At 39.6% G+C, this 27,902-nt stretch overlaps 1 protein-coding gene across 1 annotated transcript in view; it reads right to left on the bottom strand.

The window, feature by feature from the left end:
- LOC129563949 (uncharacterized) overlaps positions 1-19,970 on the bottom strand; it is a 55,993-nt gene extending 36,023 nt beyond the window's left edge. The window contains 3 exon segments of the mRNA XM_088833946.1: positions 17,927-18,405; positions 18,407-19,435; positions 19,854-19,970. Coding sequence (XP_088690072.1) covers positions 17,927-18,405; positions 18,407-19,416 — 1,489 coding nt within the window. The 5' untranslated portion in view covers positions 19,417-19,435; positions 19,854-19,970.
- Between the last annotated feature and the right edge of the window lie 7,932 nt (positions 19,971-27,902).

The following is a 27,902-nucleotide window of genomic DNA, read 5'->3' as shown; positions in this document are numbered from 1 at the left end:
AATGGAGCCTATTGTACAGAGTGAAGTAAGTCAGAAAGAAAATACCAATACAGTATACTAAGGCATATACATGGAATTTAGAAAAATGTAACCATGACCCTATATGCAATACAGAAAAAGAGACACATGTGTAGCGAAGACTTTTGGACTCTGTGGGAGAAGGCGAGGGTGGGATGATTAGAGAGAATAGGGATGGGGAGGTACATAGGAGGGGAGTTCAGGATGGGGGACACATGTACATCCATGGCTGATTCATGTCCATTTATGGCAAAAACCACTACAATATTGTAAAGTAATTAGCCTCCAATTAAAATAAATTAATTAATTTAAAAAGTGTCAGGGACAGAGGAGTTCATGGAGTCACAAAGAGTGAGACATGTCTGAACAACTGAACACACACACACACACACACACATACAGAATGGATAGCTAATATTACTTCATTAGAACAGAATGATATGGGGTTAGGAGAACATTAACTTAGTGTTACTAAATTCAAATCCAGTGGAAAAAAACTTTTTTTAAGAATTTTCCCCCTTTCCTTATAAAAGGTAGCATGCCTATCTCACCACCCTAACAATACAATGCTTTATAAGAGAAAATCAGAATTTTTCTCACATTAGTTAATTCTTCCCAATAAATTTGCTTTTTTAACTAGAAATAAGAGTTTTCCTCAGAGAATATAAATGATCCAATGAACAGTTTCCTCTCATTTTTGAAAGAAAATATTGCAATAAATATGCCTGTCTGACAAGAAGGGCAACCTCTGGATAATATTTTGTGTTAGCAAATTCCCCAAAACATATATCGCATTTTTAATTTGATCCAATAGCCTACCCTACTGAACAGAATATAACATGGAAAAGTTAATTTTATATAGGAAAAAATGTAAGACCTGTGGGAAAATAGCTTATTAAAATAGGAAATATCTGGTCTGGAGGAAGTCAAGATGGTAGAGGAGTAGCAGGATATGGATTTTATCTCACCCGACACATCCATCAAGAATACATCTACACATGGGACAGTTCTCACAGAGCACTGACTGAACACTAGTAGAAGATGTCGAACACGTAAAAAGACAAGAAAAATCCCTTAGATAACTGGGTAGGATGAAAGAAAGAAGGGAAAAGGAAGAAGAGAGGAAGAATGACAGGATCTGCCTCACTGGCAGGGAAGTTAAAGGAGAGGAGTGGTTCCTGTATCCGAGGAAGTTCCCTTCCTGGTGGGGAGATTGGTTGGGAGAGAAGGGGAGCTTCAGGAGCTACTGGAGGATAGTGCAGGCAGGACAGAGACCTATGCAGATCGACTGTGTCCCAACCCGAGACGTGTGTCCACTGGTGAGCGTGGGAGCTGGGTATTGTAACGTGACATTTGGAAAGCAAACTAGGGAGAGGACTGCTGTTGGCTGCAAGGAGACAGTGTAAGGGGACAGGAGTGAGAAAACCTGTAACCGGGATTGCTTCTGGAAGAAACTCAGTATGCTACAGAAGTGAAGCTGCCCCTGCCTTCCTGGGCACTAGGAAAGGCTGCAGACAGGGCTGGCCCTCTAGAGCCTATGGCAGCCAGCTTCCCCACATGCACCACTGCCACCAAGGCCAGTTCTTCTGTACCTGTGGCCAGGCACTAGGAAAGGTTCCCACTGGAGCCAGCTCTATCACACAAGCCGGCTCCCCAACATTCCCCATCATTACCAGGGCCAGCTCTCCTGGGTCCAGGGCCAGACACTAGGAAAGGCCCCTACTGGGTGCCTGTTCTCTTGCACCCATGATCACTGGCTACTCCATGTACCCTGTCCTCACTGGGGATCCTGGGACCCTGGATTCCACCACCTCTGTGTCCCCTCCTTGCCAGGACAGATGTGTGTGCTCCAGGGTAGTCTCTGGAGCAAACCTCTGTAGGTGGATCACACACAGAGGTTGGGCTTTGGACCCATGCAACTAAGAAAGGCTTAAACTTATCACAGTTACACAAACTACAAACTGACGTCTCTGCAACTGACTTTGTAAACTCAGTGCCTATAGAACATCTTAATGGATAATGAGTGGTCCCACAGCCAAGACAGGTCTAGCTTTTAACAGCTATAGACTTTGTGGAGACATAAGTGTGGGGGTTGTGCCAAGCTAGAGTATGAACTGCACCATAGCAACCATGGTAGGTTCTGATCCATGACTACAGCAATCTTGACACCTGACTTCAGTAGATCTATGTTTGTGGCCTGGTGAAAACAATATCTGAGAGATTGTTGTTTTTGTTCAGTTGCTTAGTCATGTCTGCCTTGATAAACCACATGGACTACAGCACACCAGGCTTCCCTGTCCATCACCATCTCCCGAGCTTGCTCAAACTCGTCCATCAAGTCAGTAATGCGACCCAATCATCTTACCCCGTGTTGTCCCCTTCTCCTGCCGTCAATCTTTCCCAGAGTCAGGGTCTTTACTAATGAGTCGGGTCTTTACGAATGAGTTGGCTCTTTGCATCAGGTGGCCAAAGTATTGGAGTTTCAGCTTTAACATCAGTCCTTTCAATGACTATTCAGGACTGATTTTCTTTAGGATTCACTGATTAGATCTCTTTGCAGTCCCAGGGACTCTCAAGAGTCTTCTCCAACACCACAATTCTAAAGCATCAATTCTTCGGCCCTCTGCTTTCTTCACAGTCCAACTCTCACATCAATTCATGACTACTGCAAAAACCATGGCTTTGACTATACAGATCTTTGTTGACAAAGTAATGTCTCTGCTTTTTAGTATGCTGTCTAGGTTGGTCATAGATTTTCTTCCAGGGAGCAAGTGTCTTTTAATTTCATGGCTTCAGTCACCATCTGCAGTGATTTTGGAGCCCAAGAATATAAAGTCTCACTATTTCCAGTCTCCCCATCTATTTGCTATGAGGTGATGGGACCGGATGTCATGATACTAGTTTTTTGAACGTTGATGTTTAAACCAGCTTTTTCATTTTCCTCTTTCACCTTCATCAAGAAGTTCTTTAGTTTCTCTTCACTTCTGCCATAAGGGTGGTGTCATCTGCATATCTGAGGTTATTGGTATTTCTGTCAGCAATCTTGATTCCAGCTTGTGCTTCATCCATCCTGACAGTTTGCAAGATGTATTCTGCATATAAGTTAAATAAGCTGGGTGACAATATACAGCCTTGACATACTCCTTACCCAATTTTAACGCAGTCCATTGTTCCATACCCGGTTCTAACTGTTGCTTCTTGACCTGCATACAGATTTCCGTATGCATACATGAAGCAGGTAAAGTGATCTGATATGCTCATTTCTTTAAGAATTTTCCATAGTTTGTTGTGATCCACACAGTGAAAGGCTTTATTGTCTTTATTGTATAGTCAATGGAGCAGAAGTAGATTTTTCTGGAATTTTCTTGCTTTTTCTATGATACAACAGATGTTGGCAATTTGATCTCTGGTTTCTTTACCTTTTCTAAATGTATCTTGAACCAGGACCAATTGCTGGCATGCCCACAGTTAAGGTGGAGTTGAGAGCAGTTTCAACAGCAGCGTAATATGAGAGTTCACACAACAGATGAAAGGTGACACATAACAGAGAACATCCACAGATGAAGAAGTCCAGAAGAGAAATAGTGATTTCCCTTCCAGTGGTAGTGTTCCAGTCCTAATTTACCTTATACTGAGATCAGAAACAGCTAAGAAACAGATCTAGGGACCTCTATTCCAATAACTAGTGAGCAGACCCCACCTCTGATAGGGCAATGACAACCATAGAGCAAACAGAAGGCCCTGCTTAATACCCAGTTTGGGTTTTGTCCACCACAGTATCAATCACACCTCCTATAAAGAAAATAATGGCCAGCATACACTGAGGAAAGAGGTGGCAGACATCTATACTAAAAACAATTCTCCTACCCCAAAATATTAAATCCACACTTGCTATGTAGGAATGTTCTCACATTAAAAATCTCCCCAAAGCAGTCCGAGGGTCTGTCATTGAGAGGAAGAACCTGCAGAGCATTTGCCCTTGAAGACCAGCAGGGCTTGAGTGCAGGAGCTGTCTACAGGGCTGGGGGAAAAAGAGACTCCATTCTTGGAGGGCACATAAGGTCTCACAAGCACTGGCACCCATCACAAAGCAGTACTTCTATAGGAAACTGGGCTATACCTACCTAGAGTTCTTGTAGGGTCTCCTGTGGAGGTGAAGGTGAATCATAACTCACTGTGAGAGCAAGGACACTTTGAGTGAACTCTCACATAAGTTCAAATTTCAGCACCAAGTCCTGACACCACACAACAACCAGCAGGCTCCAACCACCAGGATAGGAAAGCCTCAGGTCAAACAACCACCAGGATAGAAATACAAAACTCAACCATCAGAAGACAGGCTGCCTAAAGACATACTGAGATCATAATCACCTCAAAACACATTTCTTGACATGACCCTGTACATCAAATGAACAAGACCCAGCTCTATGCACCAGAGAGTAGGAACCACTCCCTTCTAACAGGAAGCCTGCACAAGCCCCTGGACCAAATTCACCCACCAGGGAACAGACACCAGAAGTAAGAGGAACTACAATCCTGTAGCCTATGGAAAGGAAACACAGACAGAATAAAATAACAGAGAAATATGTTGCAGATGAAGGAACAAGATAAAAACAACTAAATGAGTTGGAAATAAGCAATCTATCTGAAAAGGAACTCAGAGTAATGATAATAAAGTTGATCTAAAATTTCAGAAAAAGAATAGAGTCTCAGACTGAGAAGGTATAAGAAATGTTTAACAAGGTGCTAGAAGTTTTAAAGAAGAAACAAAAGAGATGAACAATACAATGACAGGAGTAAAAAATGAACTAGAAGGAATCAATAGCAGAATAACTGAAGCAGAAGGATGAATAGATGAGCTGGAAGACACAGTGGGGGAAATAACAGCCACAGAACAGAATAAAGAATGAAAAACAATGAAGACAGTTTCAGAGAATTCTGGAACAATATTAAACACACCAACATTCACATTATAGGGGTAGGATAAGGAAAAGCGAAAGAGAAAGAGAAAGTGCCTAAGACAATATTTTAAGATATTATATATGAAAACTTCCTTAACATGGGAAAGGAAACACTCACTCAAATACAGGAAATGCAGAGATTCCCATATAGGAAAAAACCAAGAAAGAACACACAAAGACACATATTTATCAAATTAAAAGTAAAGAAAAAGAAAAAAATATTAAAAGCAACAAGGGAAAAGTAACAAATAACATACAAAGGAATCACCATAATGTTATTAGATAATTTTTCAACAGAAACTTTGCAGTCAGATGGGAGTGGCACAATATGTTTAAAGTGAGGAAAGGGAAAAGCCTACAATAAATAATATTCTATCCAGAAAGACCCTCATTTAGATTCTATGGAGAAGTCAAAGCTTTAAAGACAAGTAAAAGCTAAGAGAAAATTCAGAACCACCAAACTACCTTTACAACAAATGCTAAAACAAACTGCTCTAGGTGGGAAGAAGACCAGAACCTAAAACAACAACCTTGTATACTGCTAAAATCAAAACTTCATGGGAAGAATACACCCAAAAACTACAATAGATACACACACACACACACACACACACACACAAAAGCAACCCGAACAAGAGTCTTACTAAATATGGTCATCAAATCACAAGAGAAGAGAACAAAAGAGGAAGGGAAGAAAAAAGGCCTACCCAAATAAATTCAAAACAATTAAGAAAATGGCAATAGGAACATACATATCAATAATTACCTTAAATATAAATGAATAAGTGCTCCAACCAAAAGACATAAATTGACTGAATGGATACAAAAACAATAACAACAGTGTATATGTTTTCTACAAGAGACACACTTCATGTAGTGGTACATACAGGCTGAAATTGAGGGGATGGGAATATATATTCCATATGAATTGAAATAAAAGAAAAACTGGAGTAGCGATGCTCATATCAGAAAAAAATAGACTTTAAAATAAGGACTATTATAAAAGACAAGGAAGGACACCACATAATGATCAAGGGATCAATCCTAGAAGAAGATATAACAATTGTAAATATATATACACCCATCATAAGAGTACCTCAATATATAAGGGAAATGCCAATATAGATCAACGGGGAAACAAACAGTAACACAATAACAGTGGAGGACTTTAACACCCCATTTATACCAATGGACAGATAATCCACAAAGAAAGTTAATAAGGAACACAAGTCTTTAATGACACATTAGACCAGATAGACTTAATTGATATCAACAGAACATTCCATTCAAAAGCAGCACAATACATGTTCTTCTCAAGTGCACATGGAACATTCCCCAGGATAGAACACATCTTGGATCATAAAGGAATCTTGGCAAATTAATAAAACTGAATTTGCACCAAGCATCTTTTCTGACCACAACACTATGAGACTAGAAATCAGTTATAAGAAAAAACTGTAAAAACATAAACACATGTAGGGTAAACAATATGCTAGTAAACAACCAATGGGTCACTGAAGAAATCAAAGAGGAAATCACAAAATACCTAGAGACATATGACAACATAATCATGACGATCCCAAACCTATGGGATACAACAAAATCATTTGTAAGAGGGAAGTTTATAGCAATTCAATCTTACCTCAGGAAACAAGAAAAATTTCAAATAAACAACATGACCTTGCACCTAAACAACTAGAAAAAGAAGAAAAAACAAAACCTAACATATCTGCAAAAAAGCATCCCAGAAGGGGCTAGCCTCCTAAATATACAAAGAGCTCATGCAGCTCCATATGAATAAAAACAAAAAACGAACAACCCAATAAAAAATGGTTCGAAGAGATAAACAGACATTTCTCCAAGGAAGACATACAGATGACCAAGAAGCACATGAAAAGATCACTAATTATCAGAGAAATGCAAAGAATGGAGAGGACACATGTATACCTATGGCCTATTCATATTGAGGTATGGCAAAACCATAAAAATATTGTAATTATCCTCCAATTAAAATAAATTAATCTAAAAATTAAAAAAAAAATTAAAAACTACAATGAGGTATCACCTCACACTGATCAGAATAACCATCATCAAAAAATGCTGGACAGGGTGGGGAGAAAAGGAAACCTTCCTACACTGTTGGTAGCAATGTAAACTGGTAGAGACAGTGTGGAGAAGGGTATGGAAGTTCTGTATAAAACTAAAAATACAGCTACAATATGATCAATCAATCACACTCCTTGGCATATAGTGGGAGAAAACCATAATTCTACAGTATAAATGCAACCTTATATTCCTTGCAGTACTATTTACAAGAGCCTGGACATGGAAGAAACATAAAAATCCATCAGTAGAGGAAGAGATAAAGAAGATGTGGTGTGACGATGGAATATTAATCAGGCTTTAAAAAGAATGAAATAATGCCATTTGTGGTGATATGGATGGGCCTAGAAATTGTCAGACTGAATGAAGTCAGACAGAGGAAGAAAATATCCTATGTCATGGTTTACATCTAGAATCTAAACTAGTGTAAAAATTAACCTCTTTATAAAACAGAAATAGTCACATATGTAGTAAACAAACATGGCTACTAAGGGGGAAAAACAGGGCACAGATAAATTGGGAGACTGTGATTGACACATATGTACAATATATAAAACAGATAAATACTAAGAAAATCCTCTGGTGGTTTCACAGGTGGCTCAGATGGTAAAGAAACTTCCTGCAATGCAGGAGACACAGATTTGATCCCTGGGTCAGGAAGATACCCTGGAGAGGGAAATGGCTACTCAATCCAGTATTCTTGCCTGGAGAAATCCATGGACAGAGGAGCCTGTTGGGCCACAGTCCATGGGGTCACAAAGAATCAGACACAACTGAGCAATTAACATTTTGACTAACTTGCTTTTTGGAAGGAAAGTTATGACCAATCTAGACAGCATATTAAAAAGCAGAGACATTACTTTGCCAACAAAGTCTAGTCAAAGCTATGGTTTTTCAGTAGTTATGTATGGATGTGAGAGTTGGACTGTGAAGAAAGCTGATCGCCAAAGAATTGATGCTTTTGAACTGTGGTGTTGGAGAAGACTCTTGAGAGTCCCTTGGGCTGCAAGGAGATCCAACCAGTCCATTCTAGAGGAGATCAATCCTGGGTGTTCATTGGAGGGACTGATGTTGAAGCTGAAACTCCAATACTTTGACCACCTGATGCAGAGAGCTGACTCATTTGAAAAGACCCTGATGCTGGGAAAGATTGAGGGCAGGAGGAGAAGGTGTCGACAGAGGATGAGATGGCTGGATGGCATCACTGACACAATGGACATAGGTTTGGGTGGACTCCGGGAGTTGGTGATGGACAGGGAGGCCTGGTGTGCTGCGGTTCAGGGGTCGCAAAGAGTCGGACACGACTGAACGACTGAACTGGAACTGGAAGAATCAACTGTACTGCAGAGAACTCTACTAAATTCTTTATAATGACCTACATGGGACTAGAATATAAAAAAGAGTGGATATATTTGCATGTATCACTGATTCACTTCACTGTACAGTAGAAACTAAAACAACATTTTAAATCAAATATACTGCAATAAACATTAATTAAAAAATAAAATTAGAAATAGTGAACTTACATTAAGTATATACTATTTAAAACAGTGTTGTTAAAAATTCAGTTGAGTTTATTTAGACATAGAATTCCTTCTTTCAGAGGGAATTTCAGAGGGAAACTTTCTTAAAAATGTTCAGGGGCAAGAGACTCCCATAGAGAGTAAACCCAAAGAGAAACATGCCAAGAAAGATATTAATCAAACTAACAAAGATTAAACACAAAGAACAAATATTAAAAGCAGCAAGGGAAAAGCAACAAATAACATATAAGGGGATCCCCATAAGGCTAATAACTGACCTTTCAACAGAAATTCTGTAGGCCAGAAGGGAGTGGCAGGATATACTTAAACTGATGAAAGGAAAAAAAAAAATACACCAAGATTACTCTATACAGAAAGGATCCCATTCACATTTGATGGAAAAATCAAACGTTTTAACAGATATGCAAAAGTTAAGAGACTTCAGCACCAACAATCTAGCCTTACACAAATCCTAAAGGAACTTCTCTAGACAGGAAACACAAGAGAAAGAAAAGACCTATGAAAACAAACCCAAAACAAAATAAATGGTAACAGCATCATACATATCAATACCTACCTTAAATATAAATGGATTAAATGCTCCAACCGAAAGACACAAACTGGCTAAATGAATACAAAGACAAGGAATAGTATATATGCTGTCTACAACAGACCCACTTCAAATCAAAAGACACATATAGACTGAAAGTTGATGCTGCTGCTGCTGCTAAGTCACTTCAGTCGTGTCCGACTCTGTGTGACCCCATAGACGGAAGCCCACCAGGCTCCCCCGTCCCTGGGATTCTCCAGGCAAGAACACTGGAGTGGGTTGCCATTTCCTTCTCCATTGTGTGAAAGTGAAAAGTGAAAGTGAAGTCACTCAGTCGTGTCTGACCCTTAGAGACCCCATGGACTGCAGCCTACCAGGCTCCTCCATCCATGGGATTTTCTAGGCAAGAGTACTGGGGTGACTTGCCATTCCCTTCTCCGAGACTGAAAGTTAGGGGATGGAAAAAGATATTCCATGCAAAGGGAAATAAAAAATGTGGGAGTAGCAATACTCATATCAGATAAAATAGACTTTAATGTAAAGATCATTACAAGAGGCAAGGAAGGACACTATGTAATGATCAAGGGATCAATCCAAGAAGAAGATATAACAATTTTAAATATATATGCAACCAACAAAAAAGCACCTCAATACATGAGGCAAATGCTAACAACCATTAAAGAGGAAATTGACTGTGATGTAATAATAGTTGGAAACTTTAACACCCCACTCACACCAATGGACAGATCATCCAGATAGAAAATTAATAAAGAAACACAAGCTTTAAAGGACACATTGGATCAGTTGGACCTAATTGATGTCGACAGGGCATTTCATTCAAAAACAATACATTTCATTTTTTTTTCTCAAGTGCACATGGAACATTCTCTAGGATAGATCACTTTTGGGTCACAAATCAAGCCTTGATAAATTAAAAAAAAAATATGAAATCATCTCAAGCATCTTTTCTGACCTCAACATTATAAAATTAGATATTAACTACAGGAAAAAAAAAAAAAAAAAAAAAACCTGTAAAACCACAGAGACACTAAGCCATATGCTTCTTAATAACCAGAGCAGTCACTGAAGAAATCAAAGAGGAAATTAAAAAATACCTAGAAACAAATGACAATGAAAACTTGATTACCCAAAACCTATAGGGTACAGTAAAAGCAGGGCTAAGAGGCAAATTTATCACAACACGAGCTTATCTCAAGAAACAAGAGAAACACCAAATAAACAATATAACCTTAAAGCAACTAGAAAATGAAGCACAAAAAAACCGACAAAAAAAGCACAAAAAAATGAAGCACACAAAAAATGTTAGTAGAAGGAAAGAAATCATAAAGATCACAGCAGAAATAAATGAAAAAAAAAAAAAAAAAACAATAACAAACACAAAAGAAAAAATAAAAAAAAAAAAACTAAAAGTTGATTCTTTAAGAAGATAAACAAAATTGACATACCATTAACCAGACTCATTAAGGAAAAAGGAAGACTCAAATCAATAAAATTAGAAATGAGAAAGGAGAAGTTACAACAGACAACATGCTGCTGCTGCTGCTGAGTCACTTCAGTCGTGTCTGACTCTGTGTGACCCCATAGACGGAAGCCCACCAGGCTCCCCCGTCCCTGGGATTCCCCAGGCAAGAACACTGGAGTGGGTTGCCATACATAGAAATACTAAAATCATTAAAAAAAAAAAAAAAAAAACTACTACCAGCAACTATACGCCAATAATATGGACAACCTAGAGGAAATGGACAATTTTTCAGGAAAGTACGACCTTTCAAAACTGGACCAGGAAGAAGTGGAAAGTATGACCAGGCCAATCTCAAGAATAAAAATTGAAACTTTAATCAAAATTCTTCCAAACAAAAGCCCAGGGCCAGATGGCTTCACAGGTGAATTTTACCAAATGTTTCAGTTCAGTTCAGTTAAGTTCAGTCACTCAGTCGTGTCCGACTCTCCGCGACCCCATGAATCACAGCACGCCAGGCCTCCCTGTCCATCACCAACTCCTGGAATTCACTCAAACACATGTCCACAGAGTCGGTGATGCCATCCAGCCATCTCATTCTCCGTCGTCCCCTTCTCCTCCCGCTCCCAACCTTTCCCAGCATCAGAGTCTTTTCCAGTGAGTCAACTCGTTGCATGAGGTTGCCAAAGTATTGCAGTTTCAGCTTTAGCATCAGTCCTTCCAATGAACATCCAGGATTGATCTCCTTTAGAATGGACTGGTTGGATCTCCTTGCAGTATAAGGGACTCTCAAGAGTCTTCTCCAACACCACAGTTCAAAAGCATTGGAACAGCTAATACCTATCCTGCTCCTCCGTTCCGTTCCGTTCCATTGCTCAGTCGTGTCCGACTCTTTGCGACTCCGTGGACTGTAGACTACCAGGCTTCTCCGTCCATGGGATTCTCCAGGCAAGAATACTGGAGTGGGTTACCGTTTCCTATCCTGCTCCTAGTCTTCCAGAAAATGGCAAAGGAAGGAAAACTCCTACCCTCATTATACTTGGCCACTATCACCCTGATATCAAAACCAGACAAAGGTGCCAGAAAAGAGAGAAAATTACATATCAATATCACCGATGAACAAAGATGCAAAAATCCTCAACACAGTTCTAGCAAACAGAACCCAAGAACACATTTAAAGGATCATACATCATGATCAAGTGGACTTTTCCACAGGGAAGCAAGGATTTTTCAATATATACAAATGAAACATGGTGGTACACCATATTAACAAATTGAAAGATAAAAACCATATGATCATATCAATATATGTAGAGAAAGTTTTTGACAAAATTCAACACCCATTTATGATTAAAAAGAACATCTCCATAAAGTAGGCATAGAAGTAACCTGCTGCTGCTAAGTCGCTGAAGTCAAGTCCGACTCTGTGTGACCCCAGAAATGGCAACCCACCAGGCTCCCTCATCCCTGGGATTCTCCAGGCAAGAACACTGGAGTGGGTTGCCATTTCCTTCTCCAATGCATGAAAATGAAAAGTGAAAGTGAAGTCGCTCAGTCGTGTCCAACTCTTAGCGACCCCATGGACTGCAGCCTACCAGGCTCCTCTATCCATGGGATTTTCCAGGTCAGAGTACTGCAGTGGGTTGCCTTTCCTCCTCTGAGAAGGAACCTACCTCAACATAATAAATGCCATATATGATAAACCCACAGCAAACATCATTCACAACAGTGAAAAACTGAAATTATTTCCTTTAATATCAGGAACAAGACAAGGGTGCCCACTCTCATCACTATTATTCAGTGTAATTTTGGAAGTCCTAGCCACAGCAATCAGAGAAGAAAAAGAAATAAAATTAATCCATATTGGAAAATAAGAAGTAAAACTCTAAGTTTGCACATGCATGAGTGTATGCTCAGTTGCTCAGTCCTTTCAGACTCTTTGTGATCCCACGGATGATAGCCTGCCAGGCTTCTCTGTCCATGGAAATTTCCAGGCAGTAATACTGGAGTGGGTTTCAATTTCCTACTACAGGAGATATTCCTGACTCAAGGATCGAACCCATGTCTCCTGCATTTCCTACATTGGCATGTGAATTCTTTACCACTGAGGCACCTGGGAAGCCCTGTTCGCAGACGATATGATACTAAGGAAAAAAACCTTAAAGATAGCACAAGAAAATTACTAGAGCTAATCAATGAATGTAGTAAAGTGGCAGGATATACAATTAATACACAGAATTCCCTTGCATTCCTAGATAGCAACAATGAAAAATCAGAAAGATAAACAAATAATGCCATTAACCATTGCTACAAAATTTAAAATACTATGAATAAATCTACCTGAAGGGAGAAAAGACCTGTATGCAAACAACTATAAGACACTGATGGAAGAAATTAAATACAACACAAACAGATGGAGAAATATACTATGTTCTTGGATTGGAAGAATCAATATTGTGAAAATGACTATACTATCCAAAGCAATCTACAGATTTAATGAAATGCCTATCATACTACAAATGGCATTTTTAACAGAACTATAACAACAAATTTCACAATTTGTATAGAAACACAAAAGACCATGAATAGCTAAAGCAACCTTGAAAAAGAAAAATGGGGTTGGAGGAATCAACCTTCCTGATTTAGACCATACTATAGTGCTACAGTCATCAAGACAGTATGGTACTGGCAAAAAACCCCAGAAATATAGACCAATGGAATGAGATAGACAGCCCATAGATAAACCCACACCAGTGAGCACCTTATCTTTGACTAAAGAGCTGAGAATATACAATGGAGAAAAGACTTCCTTTCCAATAAGTGTTGCTGGGAAAACTAGACAGCTACATGTAAAAGAATGAAACTAGAACACTTCCTAACACCATACACAAAAATAAACTCAAAATGGATTAAAGACTTAAATGTAAGGCCAGAAACTATAAAGCTCTTAGAGAAAGTCACAGGCAGTACATTCCAACATAAATCAAAGCAAGATCCTCTTTGACTTACTTCCTAAAGTAATGGAGATAAAAACAAAAATAAACAAATGGGATTTAAAAGCTTTTGCACACAAAAGGAAACAATAAACAAGATTAAAAGACAAACCTCAGATGGGAGAAAATAATTGCAAACAAAAAAAACTGACAAAGGATCATTCTCAAAAATATATAAGTAACTCATACAGCTCAATATCAAGAAAAACAAATAGCCCAATCAAAAAATTAGTAGAAAACCTAAACAGACATTTCCCCAAAGAGGACATACAGATGACTGATAGACACATGAAAAGACGATCAACACCTCTAATTATTAGAGAAATGCAAATCAAAACTACAATGAGATTATGTCACACCAGTCAGAAGGCCATCATCAAACAAAATCTACAGACAATAAATGCTGGAGAGGATGTGGAGAAAAGGGAACACTATTGCACTGTTGGTGGGAATATAAATTGATACAGTCACTATGGAGAACAGTATGGAGATTCCCTAAAGAGCTAGGATTAAAACTATCATATGACCCAGCAATCCCATGACATGGCATATAACCTCTTGTTTTTCAGTCACTAAGTCATGTCCAACTCTTTGTGAACCAATGCACTGCAGCATGCCAAGTTCCTCTATCCTTTACTATCTCCCTGTGTTTACTCAATCTCATGTCCATTGAGTCAGTGATATCATCCAACCATCTTATCCTCTGTCCCCACCTTCTCCTGTTGCCACCATCAGGGTCTTTTCCAATGAGTCAGCCCTTTGCATCAGGTAACCAAAGTACTGGAGCTTCAGCCTCAGCATCAGTCCTTCCAATGACTATTCAGGGTTGGTTTCCTTTAGGACTGACAGGTTTGATTTCCTTGCTGTCTAGGGGAATCTCAAGAGTCTTCTCCAGCACCACAGTTTGAAAGCATTAATTCTTCAGCCCTCAGCCTTCTTTATGGTACAACTCTCACATTCATACGTGACTACTGGAAAAAACATAGCTTTGACTATATAGATCTTTATTGGCAAGGTGATGTCTCTGCTTTTTAATACACTGTCTAGGTTTGTCATAGCTTTTCCGAGGAACAAGCATATTTTTATTTTTGTGCCTGCAGTCACTCTCTACAGGGATTTTGGATTCCAAGAAAATAAAATCTGTTACAGTTTCTACTTTTCCCCCATTTATTTGCCATGAAGCGATGGGACCAGATGGGCTTTCCAGGTGGTGCTAGTGGTAAAGAACCTGCCTGCCAATGCAGGAGATGTGAGACGTGGGTTTGATCCATGGGTCGGGACGATCCCCTGGAGGAGGGCATGGCAATCCACTCCAGTATTCTTGCCTGGAGAATCCCATGGGAAGAGAAACCTGGTAGGCTAAAGTCCAAAGAGTTGCACAGAGTCACCCACAACTGAAGCGACTTAGCACAAACACACAATGGGACCAGATGCCAAAGACCAGCAGTGGGACAACCAGTGCACTGGGCATGTTGTCCAGTTACATGGAGCAGCTGAAGGGCATGTTCCTGATAGTCAGGGCCTGAAAAACTGGAGGTCGACTGGAGAAGAATGGCAAACCACTTCAGTAGTCTTGCCTTGAGAACTCCATGAATGTGATGAAAAGGGCATATATGCTGAAAAAATCATAATTGAAAAAGGCCCATGTACCCCAATGTTCATGGCAGTGATATTTACATAGTTAGGACATGAAAGCAACTCATATGTTCATCGATATATGAATGGATAAAGAATTTGTGCTATATATATTCAATGCAATATTACTCAGCCATAAAAAAAGAACATATTTGAGTCAGTTCTAGTGAGGTGGATGAACGTAGAGCTTGTCACTCAGAGTGAAGTAAGTCAGAAAGAGAAAAACCAAATATGGTATATTAATGCATATATAAGGAATCTAGAATAATGACATTGATGAACCTATTTGCAGAGAAGGAATGGAGAAGCATGTGTAGAGAATAAACCTGTGGACACAGTGGGGAAGGAAAGAGTAAGATGGATAGAGAAAGTATCATAGATGTATATACACTACCATGTGTAAAATAGATAGCTGGTGAGAGTTTGCTGTTTAACACAGGGAGCCCAGCTATGTACTCTGGTGATCTAGAGGGGTGGGATGAGGGAGAGGATGGAGTCTGAAGAGGAAGGTGATATAAACATAATTTGGCATATTTGTGTTATTGTACAGCAGAAACCATCACAATATTGTAAAGCAATTTTCCTCCAATTAAAAATAAACTTAAAAAAATAAAATTCCATTAAAACACAATAAATGAGGTCTAAAAATTAAATCACATAAAATTAAAATTATACTATTGGGAATTTTGATGACAAGCAATAATTTTTAGTCATTTTTTATTGTAACAAAAAATAATTTAAAAATGAATTGCTATACTGCAGACAAGTAAATAAACTCTGAATTGAAAAAGTCCTCAAGGATCAGGGATCATTCACTTCCTAACAGAATATCTCTCCATCATGATGGAGAAACTTTAACTTATTGATCTTCCCTTGAGAATGTTGGACTGGCATACAGGAGCTGGGAGCTAATGTCAATATCATATACTGCTTTCTGTTTTCTTAGCATTTCAGTGTAAGCATCAAATTAATTTTATATCCAAACCATGGGCATCAGGTAAAATTATCACCAATTTATTTTCTTAGAACAATACTTTAAAGTGGAATAAACTCTTGGTTTTCCTTCCTTTTTCCTGAGGAAATATAATGACAATGTGTGTGTGTATGCTCAGTCACTTCAGGCGTGTCCAACTCTTTGTGACCCTATGGACTGTAGCCTGCCAGGCTTCTCTGTCCATGGCATTCCTCAGGCAAGAATAGTGGAGTGGGTTGCCATGCCCTCCTCCACAGGATCTTCTTGACCCAGGGATTTAACCCAAGTCTCCTGTGTTTCCTGTATTGAAGGCAGATTCTTTACTTCTTGAGCCACCTGGGAAGCCCACTAATAATATACAGTAGGAAACCCCTCAAACATGGCTGAAGAAATGTTCTGATAAAGCAAATGCTGCAAAAATCAGTAAAAGAAAGTAAAGAATTTCTTATGCTGCTAATATTGGATTTGTAATTTGAGCACAATGATATTTTCTCTTAAGTACTTAAATATACTCAAAAAATGTTTGGGGACAAATTATTTTTCACTTCACATGTTTTCACACTCAATAGAAAATGACTAATATGATGAAAAATATCTATGAGATGATAACATATCATAATAAATATACCTTAATAAAATGGCTTAGGAAATGGAGAATTATAATGATTTAGTGTGATAAAGTAAATATGACTAACAAGGTAAATGCCAACTATTAAAATTTATGAAGCTTTAGTAATAACTTTGAGAGAAGCGTGATACATTGAATATTTATATAGTTGTTGCTGCTGCTGAGTTGCTTCAGTCGTGTCCGACTCTGTGCAACCCCATAGACAGAAGCCCACCAGGCTTCCGCGTCCCTGAGATTCTCCAGGCAAGAACACTGGAGTGGGTTGCCATTGCCTTCTCCAATGCATGAAAGTGAAAAGTGAAAGTGAAGTCGCTCAGTTGTGTCCGACTCGTAGCGACACCATGGACTGCAGCCTACCAGGCTCCTCTGTCCATGGGATTTTCCAGGCAAGAGTACCGGAGTGGGTTGCCATTGCCTTCTCCTGCCACACTGCTGCTGCTGCTAAGTCGCTACAGCCGTGTCTGACTCTGTGCGACCCCATAGACGGCAGCCCACCAGGCTCTGCCATCCCTGGGATTCTCCAGGCAAGAACACTGGAGTGGCTTGCCATTGCCTTCTCCAATGCATGAAAGTGAAAAGTGAAAGTGAAGTCGCTCAGTCGTGTCTGACTCTTAGCAACCCCATGGACTGCAGCCCACCAGGCTCTGCCATCCCTGGGATTCTCCAGGCAAGAACACTGGAGTGGGTTGCCATTGCCTTCCTAATTATTTTCCTAATAATTGCAAAAAGTTTATGAATAATCTTTATTTACTCATTCTAGATTCATGGTAAGTAACTTCAACATGCTGTTTCCTAGGCTAGAATAACCATTTTTATTAATAATTCTTTAATTTTCCTTCTTTTAATATATCATGATAAAACTAATAACTAAAGACAGTTAGTTTTGCTAATTTTCCAAAGTGAATTGAAAATCTAGGATTAAGATGCCTTTTCTCTGAATTTCTGATGAAATAATCTCAGGCCCAAATCTGTTAAAGCAACTGCCATTTTGTAAGTATCATCATGTTATTAATTAAACTTGAAAATAAATTGGTTTCAAAAGCCAGAAACATTTATGCTTACCCTGAGGACGGTTAGCTTTTCTGCGAGCACCAAGTCGTTGTGCTTCATCTTCTGAGTCAAGGTCGTGTCTTTCATTGTCAGATACAATCTTGTGCTCTTTTTTACCGTCAGACTTTATGAGGTATTTCCCCCTTTCTTCATCCGTTTGAAGTCTCTCATGTTCAGAGTGCAACAGAGACTGCTCCATCTCCATCATGTGTATATGTCTTTCACTTTCAAATTCATTTTGATACCTTTCATTTTCAAAATCTTTTCTATGTTTTTCAGAATCAGAGTCTATTTGATGTCTTTCAAACTTATCCCAGTGCTTTTGAAGGTAATCTTGACATCTTCCATAACTACCCTGAAATTTTGAAGATCTGTATTGGTATTTTCTAGAGCTGTCCCAGTATCTACTACAGTCAAAGTTCAACTGTTGTCTTTCAGAGCCAGTCAGGTATCTTTCAGATTCATACCTGAGGCCCATCCAGAATCTTTCTGTCAGAGGCTCTTTGGCAATTTTCAGCCTTCATTATGGGATTCACTGAATCAGAGCTTATATCCAGGATTTCAGAATCAAAGTCCACTGTGTGTCTTACAGACCAAGAATCTACATAGTTCCTCTCAGTTTCAGTGCTCAACTGGAATGTGTTAGCATTCATGAGGCATTTCACAGAGGCTGAGGCTAGCTCATATTTTCTTGAGTCTGAGTCCATCCTACATGGTTCAAAGTCAGAGTCCATTATATGTCTCTCAGATCTAATCTCCTGGTGTTTTCCTTCCCCCATCAGATATATCCCAGATGCAGAGTCTGAGTCTATTGCATCCCTTTCCATGTATGAGTCCACCACATATGAATCAGATGCAGAGATTAGCCAGTGTTGTTCAGTCTCCAATCTGAGAGACTGATCTGAGACTAACTTTTTTTCAGACTCCATGAAGCATTTTATAGAATCTGAGGCCATTTGGCATTTTTCTGCCTTCAGCAGGTGTTTCACAGATGCAGAAGCCATGGGATATTTTTTTGAGTATGAGTCTATCCTGGCTCTTTCATTGTCAGAAGCCATCACATATTTTTCAGAAGTAGAGTCTGCCAAGCTTTTTTCTGAATCTGGGTCCATACGGTGTTTCAGAGAGTCAAATTCCAGCTGGCATTGTTCACCTCCAATTAGGTGCTGCTCTAGGTTTGATGCTACCTGGAATTTTTCTGCTTCCAGCAGGTGTTTCTGAGAGTCTGGGTCCATGGAGCAATTTTCTGAATCTGAGTCCATCCCCCATGTTACTGAGTCAGAGTCTTTTGAGTGCTGTTCTAAGTCAGAGTCCATACCAATGCCTCTGTCAGAGTCAGAATCAATCACACAGCTTTCAGAGCCAGAAGTCAGCAGAGGGGCATCACTTTCAATTATTGTTAGGTCTTGGAGACTTTTATAGTCAAAATAACTGGTTGAATTGCCAGAAACTTTTGTATCAGAAACTTCTGTTTCAGATGTGCCTTCTTCATCATGTGGCATGACAATTGATGCTTTATTACTTAAAGAAAAGACAAATATGAATACTTAAAAAATATTTATCAAATGTTGGCAAATACATTATTTCTCTGTTCAAAAGTCTTCTGTAGGAGAATATTATAAAGTACATATTCCTATCAGACTTTAGAAAGCATGTGACATCATTATGTTTCTTGTGAACAAATCAGAAGAAAATTAGTGTAGATTTTACAGTCACTTGCATTTACCTTCATGTTAACTGTTTTCCAGTGCACCTCAAAGTACTCACCTGAATATGATACTTCCTTGCAATGTACTATTTTCTTGTCCTTATCCAGTCAGTGCATCATTATTTTGAAAACTGAATATTATGCTAAAATATGGTAGAAAAATTACTATTTCTATATTCTACTCCAAGTTAAGATTATGTATATATAGACTTGATTAGCAGTGAAACTTACCTTTGAGTGCAGAGCCTTTCTAGAGAAAAATGTTCAAATCTTTTAGGTACTGTTTCATTTGGAATGGGCACATCTTGAAGGGGAAATATACGTTCAATGGGTGAATAAGTTGCAGTTATTGGCTGCAAAGCAAAATAAATCATAAACAAAGTTACAATTTCTTAGTTATATTTAAAGTGAAACATAGCATATTTAGGTATTTTAATTGTGGGAAAAGTGTCACTTCATTATCTGCACTTGTGTTTAAGGGAAAATTATAATGAGGACATTTTTCAAAATTAAACTTCAGAAGTAGCATTTAAGTATGAAAGAAAATATGATAGACACATTGTGAGGTATCTTCCTAGCCTCTACTTTTCCATAAACTAATGTCCATCCCCAAATGCCTGATTGGTGCCATGTTGCCTTGGAGTAATTGGCGTTTGACCCAAATTGGGGCAATAGGATACTTTTTCCTACAGAGTTAGAGTTAGAGTTAGAATTCCCCCTGCTGGTTGCTTGAAAAAAGGACAGACAATCGTGGGCAGTATGAAGAAGTAATGTCTGGCATATGCCTAGAGAAGTTAAAAAAAAAAGTAGAGAGTGTAAATAACAAAATATCTATACATTAAGGAAGTAGAAACAAAGGATCATATGCCTCTAGAGAAACAGATGGATATATTTTCTACCTGAGCTCCTAATTCCAGTTCCTACTAAGTATTAACTCTACTTTCTGCCCTTGAACTCTCTAAGGTAATCAAGATCATTGACTTAATATTTTTTACCATGCTTCCTTTTTTTAAAAAAAATATTTATTTTAATTGGAGGCTAATTACTTTACAATATTGTGGTGGTTTTGACCATACATTGACATGAATCAGTCATGGGTGTACATGTGTCCTTCATCCCAAATTCCCCACCCACCACCCTCCCCATTCCATCCCTCTCGTTGTCCCAGTGCATCAGCTTTGAGTGCCCTGTTTCATGCATCAAACTTAGACTGGTGATCTATTTCACATATGGTAATATACATGTTTCAATGCTATTCTCTCAAATCATCCCACCCTCACCTTTTCCCACAGAGTCCAAAAGTCTGCTCTTTATCTCTGTGTCTCTTTTGCTGTCTCACATACAGGGTTATCATTATCATCTTTCTAAATTCCATATATATGTGTTAGTACACTGTATTGGTGTTTTTCTTTCTGACTTACTTCACTCTGTATAATAGGCTTCAGTTTTATCCACATCATTAGAACAGATTCAAATGCATTCTTTTCAATAGCTGAGTAATATTCCATTGTGTATATGTATCACAGCTTTCTTATCCATTCATCTGCTGATGGACATCTAGGTTGCTTCCATGTCTTGGCTATTGTAAACAGTGTTGCGATGAACATTGGGGGACATGTATCTCTTTCAAATCTGGTTTCCTTGGTGTGTATGCCCAGCAGTGGGACTTCTGGGTCGTATGGCAGTTCTATTTCCAGTTTTTTGAGGAATCTCCACACTGTTCTCCATAGTGGCTGTACTAGTTTGTATTCCCACCAACAGTGTCCTTTCCAGCATTTATTGTTTGTGGCTTTTTTGATAGCAGCCATTCTGACCGGCATGAGATGGTACCTCATTGTGGTTTTGATTTGCATTTCTCTGATAATGAGTGATTTTGAGCATCTTTTCATGTGTTTGTTAGCCATCTGTATGTCTTCTTTAGAGAAATATCTGTTTAGCTCTTTGGCCCATTTTTTGTTCAAGCCAGTATGAGTGGGAATGTGTTCCTTGAGAGAATAGCATCGAAACATATACATTACCATATGTAAAATAGATGAAAAGTGCAAGTTCGATGCATAAAACAGGCACCCAAAACTGGTACCCTGGGACAATCCAGAGGGATAGGGTGGGGAGGGAGGTGGGGTGTTCAGGATGGGGGGTTCACATGTATTCCTGCGGCTGATTCTGATCAGCACCATCCTGATGGTGATGTATGGCAAAAACCATCACAATATCATGAAGTAACTATCCTCCAATTAAAATTAATTAATTAAAGAATTCCAGCAGAAGTAAACAAAACAGTGAAAAGGTCCTTCATAAGACATCAAAATTGCGGTTAATATATTATTGTTAACCTCAAAATAGAACAGACATAATAAGTGAGACTTAGGTGAAGAAGTAGTCCAAGAAAAGGAAAAAAAAAGAGTTGAAAAATGATCAAAATGAATTTTATCTATGTAAAGAGATATATTCCATCTTCAACAAAACTTGAATAAAAAATAATGGATTTAAACTTGAAACGAATCACCAGTCCAGGTTCGATGCATGATATAGGATGCTCTGGGCTGGTGTACTAGGATGAACCAGAGGGATGGGGAGGGAGGTGGGAGGGGGGTTCAAGATGGGGAACACATGTACACCCAGGGCAGATTCATGTCAATATATGGCAAAACCAATACAATAATGTAAAGTAATTAGCCTACAATTAAAATAAATAAATTAAAAATAATGTATTTAAACTGTAACATGTTATTTAAATACAATGTAAGAAAAAAAACACTCAAATTTTAACATAATATAGAATTAATTATAATAAAAATTTTGGAATCTCCTGTCCCAGTCAATAATTGTGTGGCTCAAATGAGATAGTATTTAACAGAAAACATTAATTCAAAATAAAAGATAAAGACAAATAATGTAAATTATTAACAGATATTAAAAAGAAGGGTAATTTTATTTAGAAAGCAAAAGTATGAGAAATATTGAAACTTCCACATCTTACGTGAGGTATATAGAAAATAATTTTCATGTGCTTCTAAATACTCATCTATAAGTGCAAATACTCAGAACTACTTTGACTCCTATTCTCAAATCATAGTAATGGATTTCCATTATGATTGGTCTGTCACTAGTTTTCATTATTTTGAAAGTCAAGACAAAAAGGGCTAGGGAAAGTACAGAAAATTTTATTCAATTAGACATTATCTAAATTTAAACAAATAATATCTGCCTTCATAGGCTGATAACTAACATCCTTTCATGTATATGATTTATTAGTATGCCTAGTCTCCTGAGGAAATATATATATCATGCTTCTACTCTTTCCAAAAGAACATTCTACTATGTTAAGGAAAAATCTAGCAGAAAACACCTAAAATGACCTATCAGTTCAGTTCAGTCGCTCAGTCGCATCCGACTCTTTGTGACCCCATGAACCACAGCACGCAAGGCCTCCCTGTCCATCACTAACTCCCGGAGTTCACTCAAACTCATGTCCATCGAGTCGGTGATGCCATCCAGCCATTGCATCCTCTGTTGTCCCTGTCTCCTCCTACCCCCAATCCCACCCAGCATCTGAGTCTTTTCCAGTGAGTCAACTTGTCGCATGAGGTGGCCATAGTATTGGAGTTTCAGCTTTAGCATAAGTCCTTCCAATGAACACCCAGGATTGATCTCCTTTAGAATGGACTGGTTGGATCTCCTTGCAGTCCAAGGGACTCTCAAGAGCATATTATATTCCATATGTAGCTTTTCCCCTCCAAAATCAGTTTTTTTTTAAGTAAAAACCATCATTGTTAATATTTAATAAAATTACATGAAAAAATAATAATCTGTGATATGCACAGTATTAAGGATTTCAGGACTTAAGTAAGGAATTTAAAGGGAATAGGGAGAGAGCATGGCAAGGAACCCCTTTATTTTTTAAAGGAAGTAAGGTCCACTCTTCTTGGAATTTGACTCTTCAATGGTCTGTTTGCAAAGTAGCTCCATCACTGTACATTGTACATTTCACTAGCGGCTTACTTTGGGAAAGCATCATTACTAAGGTTTCCCAATTACAATTTAAAGTCAAGGAAAGAAATCATAATATCCAAGCATGTTCAACAGGCACCCTAAGACTAGCCTAGTTTAAGATGACACAAGCAAGATGAGGGACTAACAAACTATGCCCATGGGTCAAATCTAGCCCACCATGTTTTTGTATGGCCTAAGAGCAACAGACGGGCAACAGACGGGCTTCCCTGGTGGCTCAGAGGTTAAAGCGTCAGTCTCCAATGTGGGAGACCTGGGTTCGATGCCTGGGTAGGGAAGATTCCCTGGAGAAGGAAACAGTAACCCACTCTAGTATTCTTGCCTGGAGAATCCCATGGATGGAGAAGCCTGGTAGGCTACAGTCCACGGGGTCGCAAAGAGTCGGACATGACTGAGCGACAGAACAGAACAGAACGGAAGAGCAACAGAAATTCTTCACATTTTATATAAAAAAGTAAAATGTTAAGTCCATTATCTCATCAGTGAGAATAATTTTTTCAACAGTTGAGAACATTGTGTATTTGACCTAGTAAGCAACAGATATTTAAGGTTTAGTCTTTTAAAGAAAAAGTTTGCCATTCTCTGCATTAGATGATTTCCAAGGACTTTCTGATTCAGAGTCCAAGAGCCTATGCTTTTAAGCAAAATAAAAGTATTAGCAATAAGAATGCTAACAGAATTATGGAAAAGAACAGCATACTAATCCATATATATGGAATTTAGAAAGATGCAAATGATAACCCTGTATACGAGACAGCAAAAGAGACACAGATGTATAGAACAGTCTTTGGGACTCTGTGGGAGAGGGTGAGGGTGGGATGATTTGGGAGAATGGCATTGAAACACGTATGTTGTCATATGTGAAATGAATCACTAGTTCAGGGTTGATGCATGTTATAGGATGCTCGGGGCTGGTGTGCGGGGATGACCCAGAGGGAGGATAAAGGGAGGAAGGAGGTGGGAGGGGGGGTTCAGGAGGGGGAACTTATGTAAACCCGTGGCGAATTCATGCCAATGTATGGCAAAACCAACCAATATAATATTGTAAAATAATTTGCCTCCAATAAAAAATAAATTAATTACTTAAAAAAAAGAATACACACAGAATTTTAACAAGTAGTTAGAAAATAATAAAGGAACCAGTCAGAACTGAAGAGTATATTAACTGAAAGGAAAAACACACAAGAATGAATTAACAGACTAGGTGACACTGAGAAATGAATGAGATGTGGAATATAGAAAAATGAAAATCACCCATTTAGAACAGCAATAAGAAAAAGAACCTCTGAAAAAACATTCAGTGTACCAACATTTGCTTCATATGGGTTCCAGAAAGAGAAGAGAGAGAGAAAAGGGTCAAAAATATATTTGGTGAAATTATAGCTGAAAATTTCCCAAACCTGAAAGAGAAAACATATATCTAGGTACAGGAAGAACAGAGGGTCCCAAACATAATGAACCCACACCAAGACATAACATAACCAAAATGGCAAAAGTTAAAGATTAAGAGATAATTTTGAAGGCATCTAGATAAAAATAAAGTCATATACAAAGTAATCCACATATGGTTATCAGTTGCTTTTTTTGTAGAAATTTTGGAGGACAGAAGGGAACGACATGATACATTCAAAGTGCTGGAAGAGAAAAAAATGCAACCCAGGATAATCTACCTAGCAAGATTATCATTTATATTTGAACGAGAGATAAACAAAAATTATAGAATAAGAAAAAAACTAAAAGAGCTCATCAATAAAGAATGATGGAATAAATATGAAGATGTAAAATATAACACCAAAACCATGTAGGGTGAAATAAAAATGTATATCTTTTAGAGTTCTTGAACTTAATGACTACTAATTAAAAACATGCAAATAAAATTATGTTGTTGTTGTTTAGTCACTAAGTCATGCCCAACTCTTTTGTGACCTCATGGACTGTAGCCCACGAGGCTCCTCTGTTCATGGGATTTCCCAGGCAAGAATAATGGAGTGGGATGCCATTTCCTTCTCCAGGGGATCTTCCCAACTAGGGATTGAATCCATGTGTTCTGCACAAGCAGGTGTATTCTTTACCACTGAGCCACCAGGTAAGTCATAGATATACTAATAGTTCAATATACATGAGCCCCATGATAACTACATATCAAAAACACAAAAACTGACTCTTAGGAGGAAGATGGCAGAGGAATAGGATGGGGCGGCCACTTTTCCCCCAACAAAATCAACAAAAGAACATTTGAACGCTGAGTAAATCCCACAAAAAAACTTCTGAATACTGGCAGAGGACATCAGGCACTCAGAAAAGCAGCCCATAGTCCTCAAAAGGAGGTAGAAAATAGATAAAAAGATAAAAAGAGAGACAAAAGAGGGAGGGACGGAGCTCCCTCCCGGGAAGAGGAAGGGAGGCTTAAAAAAAAAAAAAAAAGAGAGAGAGAGAGAAGTTTCCAAACACCTGGAAACACTGGCGAGTGGAACCTCAGAGGGCCGCATAACTGGGAGACAAAAGACATAAATAATTAAAACTCACAGACTAAGTGCCGAGAGGAAACTCTCAGCAGAGAAGCGGTGCAGATGCCTGCGCCCCTCACTAGCAGGGGGGGAGCTGGGCAGGGAGGCGCTGGCAGCAGCGCTTATAGGGAGAATGGCTGCGCGCTTAGAGGGAGAATGGCTGCGTGCTTAGAGGGAGAACGGCTGCGCGCTTACAGGGAGAACCGGCGCCCGCGCTTAGAGGGAGAGCCGGCGCCCGCGCTTAGAAGGAAAACCGGCGGCTGTGCTTAGAGGGAGAACCGGTGGCTGCGCTTACAGGGAGAACCGGGCTTGGGAGAACCGGGCTTGGGCGCCCCAGGGCAGACTGAGGGCTCGAACTTGGGATACCAGAGCAGAGGTTGCAGCTGAAAGGCGAGAGGGCTGGAAAAAGCCTGTGAAAAAGCCCCAAACCAGCCCCGCCCACAGAACCGGGCACTGAGCAGAGCGAGCCGGCAGTGGGTGGCCCTTCCCCCAGCCCCCGCCGATGCCGGCAGGGAGGGGAGCCAGCACTGGGGCGGGGTCAGCCGCGGCCCCAGAGAGGCTTCCCATGCCAAGCTGCAGGCAGGCTTCCTTGCTGGCCAGGACTTCTTGGGTTCGGGCCGGTCGATATCCGCGTGAGAAACTGCGCCGGTTGTACCCCCAGAAAACCGAGTGGCAGGGACCGGGAAGGCGATAAGTCGCAGCGACCGCGCTCGCCAAATGCCTGGTCACCTGAGCTGCTAGGACCGGGGAAGACACAAAACGCAGGCCCAGCCAAGTCTGCGCCTTTGTTGAGTACCCGAGGACTTGAACCTGAGCCGCTCAGACCTGGGAAATGCATGCAACCCAGCGCCACCTGCGGACAGCTTGCAGCAGAGCAAACTAAAGCCTAAGCAGCATAAACAGGGAAAGCACACATGCCTCGAGCGGGAGCATTCCCAGTGTAGCCGAGACACTGCGAGCCCTCTCCACAGATGTCAGGGATATTTGTTAGCTGTTCCTCCCTCCCTACAGCAGGACTGAATAGGAGAGCCAGGGGAAAAAAAAAAAAGTGTCCACCACCGCATCCGGGTGTCAGGACGGGAATTAGACACTGAGGAGACCAGAAAACAGAAGAGGGAGAAGGCTTGAGCCTCCTGCAAGAATAAGACTGAAAACCAGAGGCAGAGGCTTAAAGCCAAATCCTGAGAACACCAGAGATCTCCGGTTCCAGAGAACATTAATTGATAGGTACTCATCAAAGGCCTCCATACATACACTGAAACCAGCCACCACCCAAGGGTCAACAAGTTTCAGTGAAAGACATACTACGCAAGCTATCCAGCAACACAGGAGAATAGCACTGAGCTTCAATATACAGGCTGCCCAAAGCCACCCCAAACCCACGGACATCTCAAACTCATTACTGGACACTTCATTGCACTCCAGAGAGAAGAAATCCAGCTCCACCCACCAGAACATCTATTCAAGCTTCCCTAACCAGGGAACCTTGACAAGTCACCCATCCAACCCCACACACAACGAGGTAACTACGTAATAAAGAGAACTCCACAGACTGTCAGAAGACGGAAAGGCCACCCCGAACACAGCAATATAAGCAAGATGAAGAGGCAGAGAAATACCCAACAAGTAAAGGAAAAGGATAAATGCCCACCAACACAAACAAAAGAGGAAGATATAGGGAACCTACCCAATAAAGAATTTCGAATTTTAATTGTGAAAATGATTCAAAATCTGGAAAGCAAAATGGACTTATAGATAAATA

The sequence above is a fragment of the Moschus berezovskii genome, chromosome X, assembly GCF_049115385.1.
Source record: "Moschus berezovskii isolate FMDL1 chromosome X, NW_MosBer_1.0, whole genome shotgun sequence".
Lineage (NCBI taxonomy): Eukaryota > Metazoa > Chordata > Mammalia > Artiodactyla > Moschidae > Moschus > Moschus berezovskii.
This window is presented reverse-complemented; position numbering and strand designations above follow the sequence as displayed.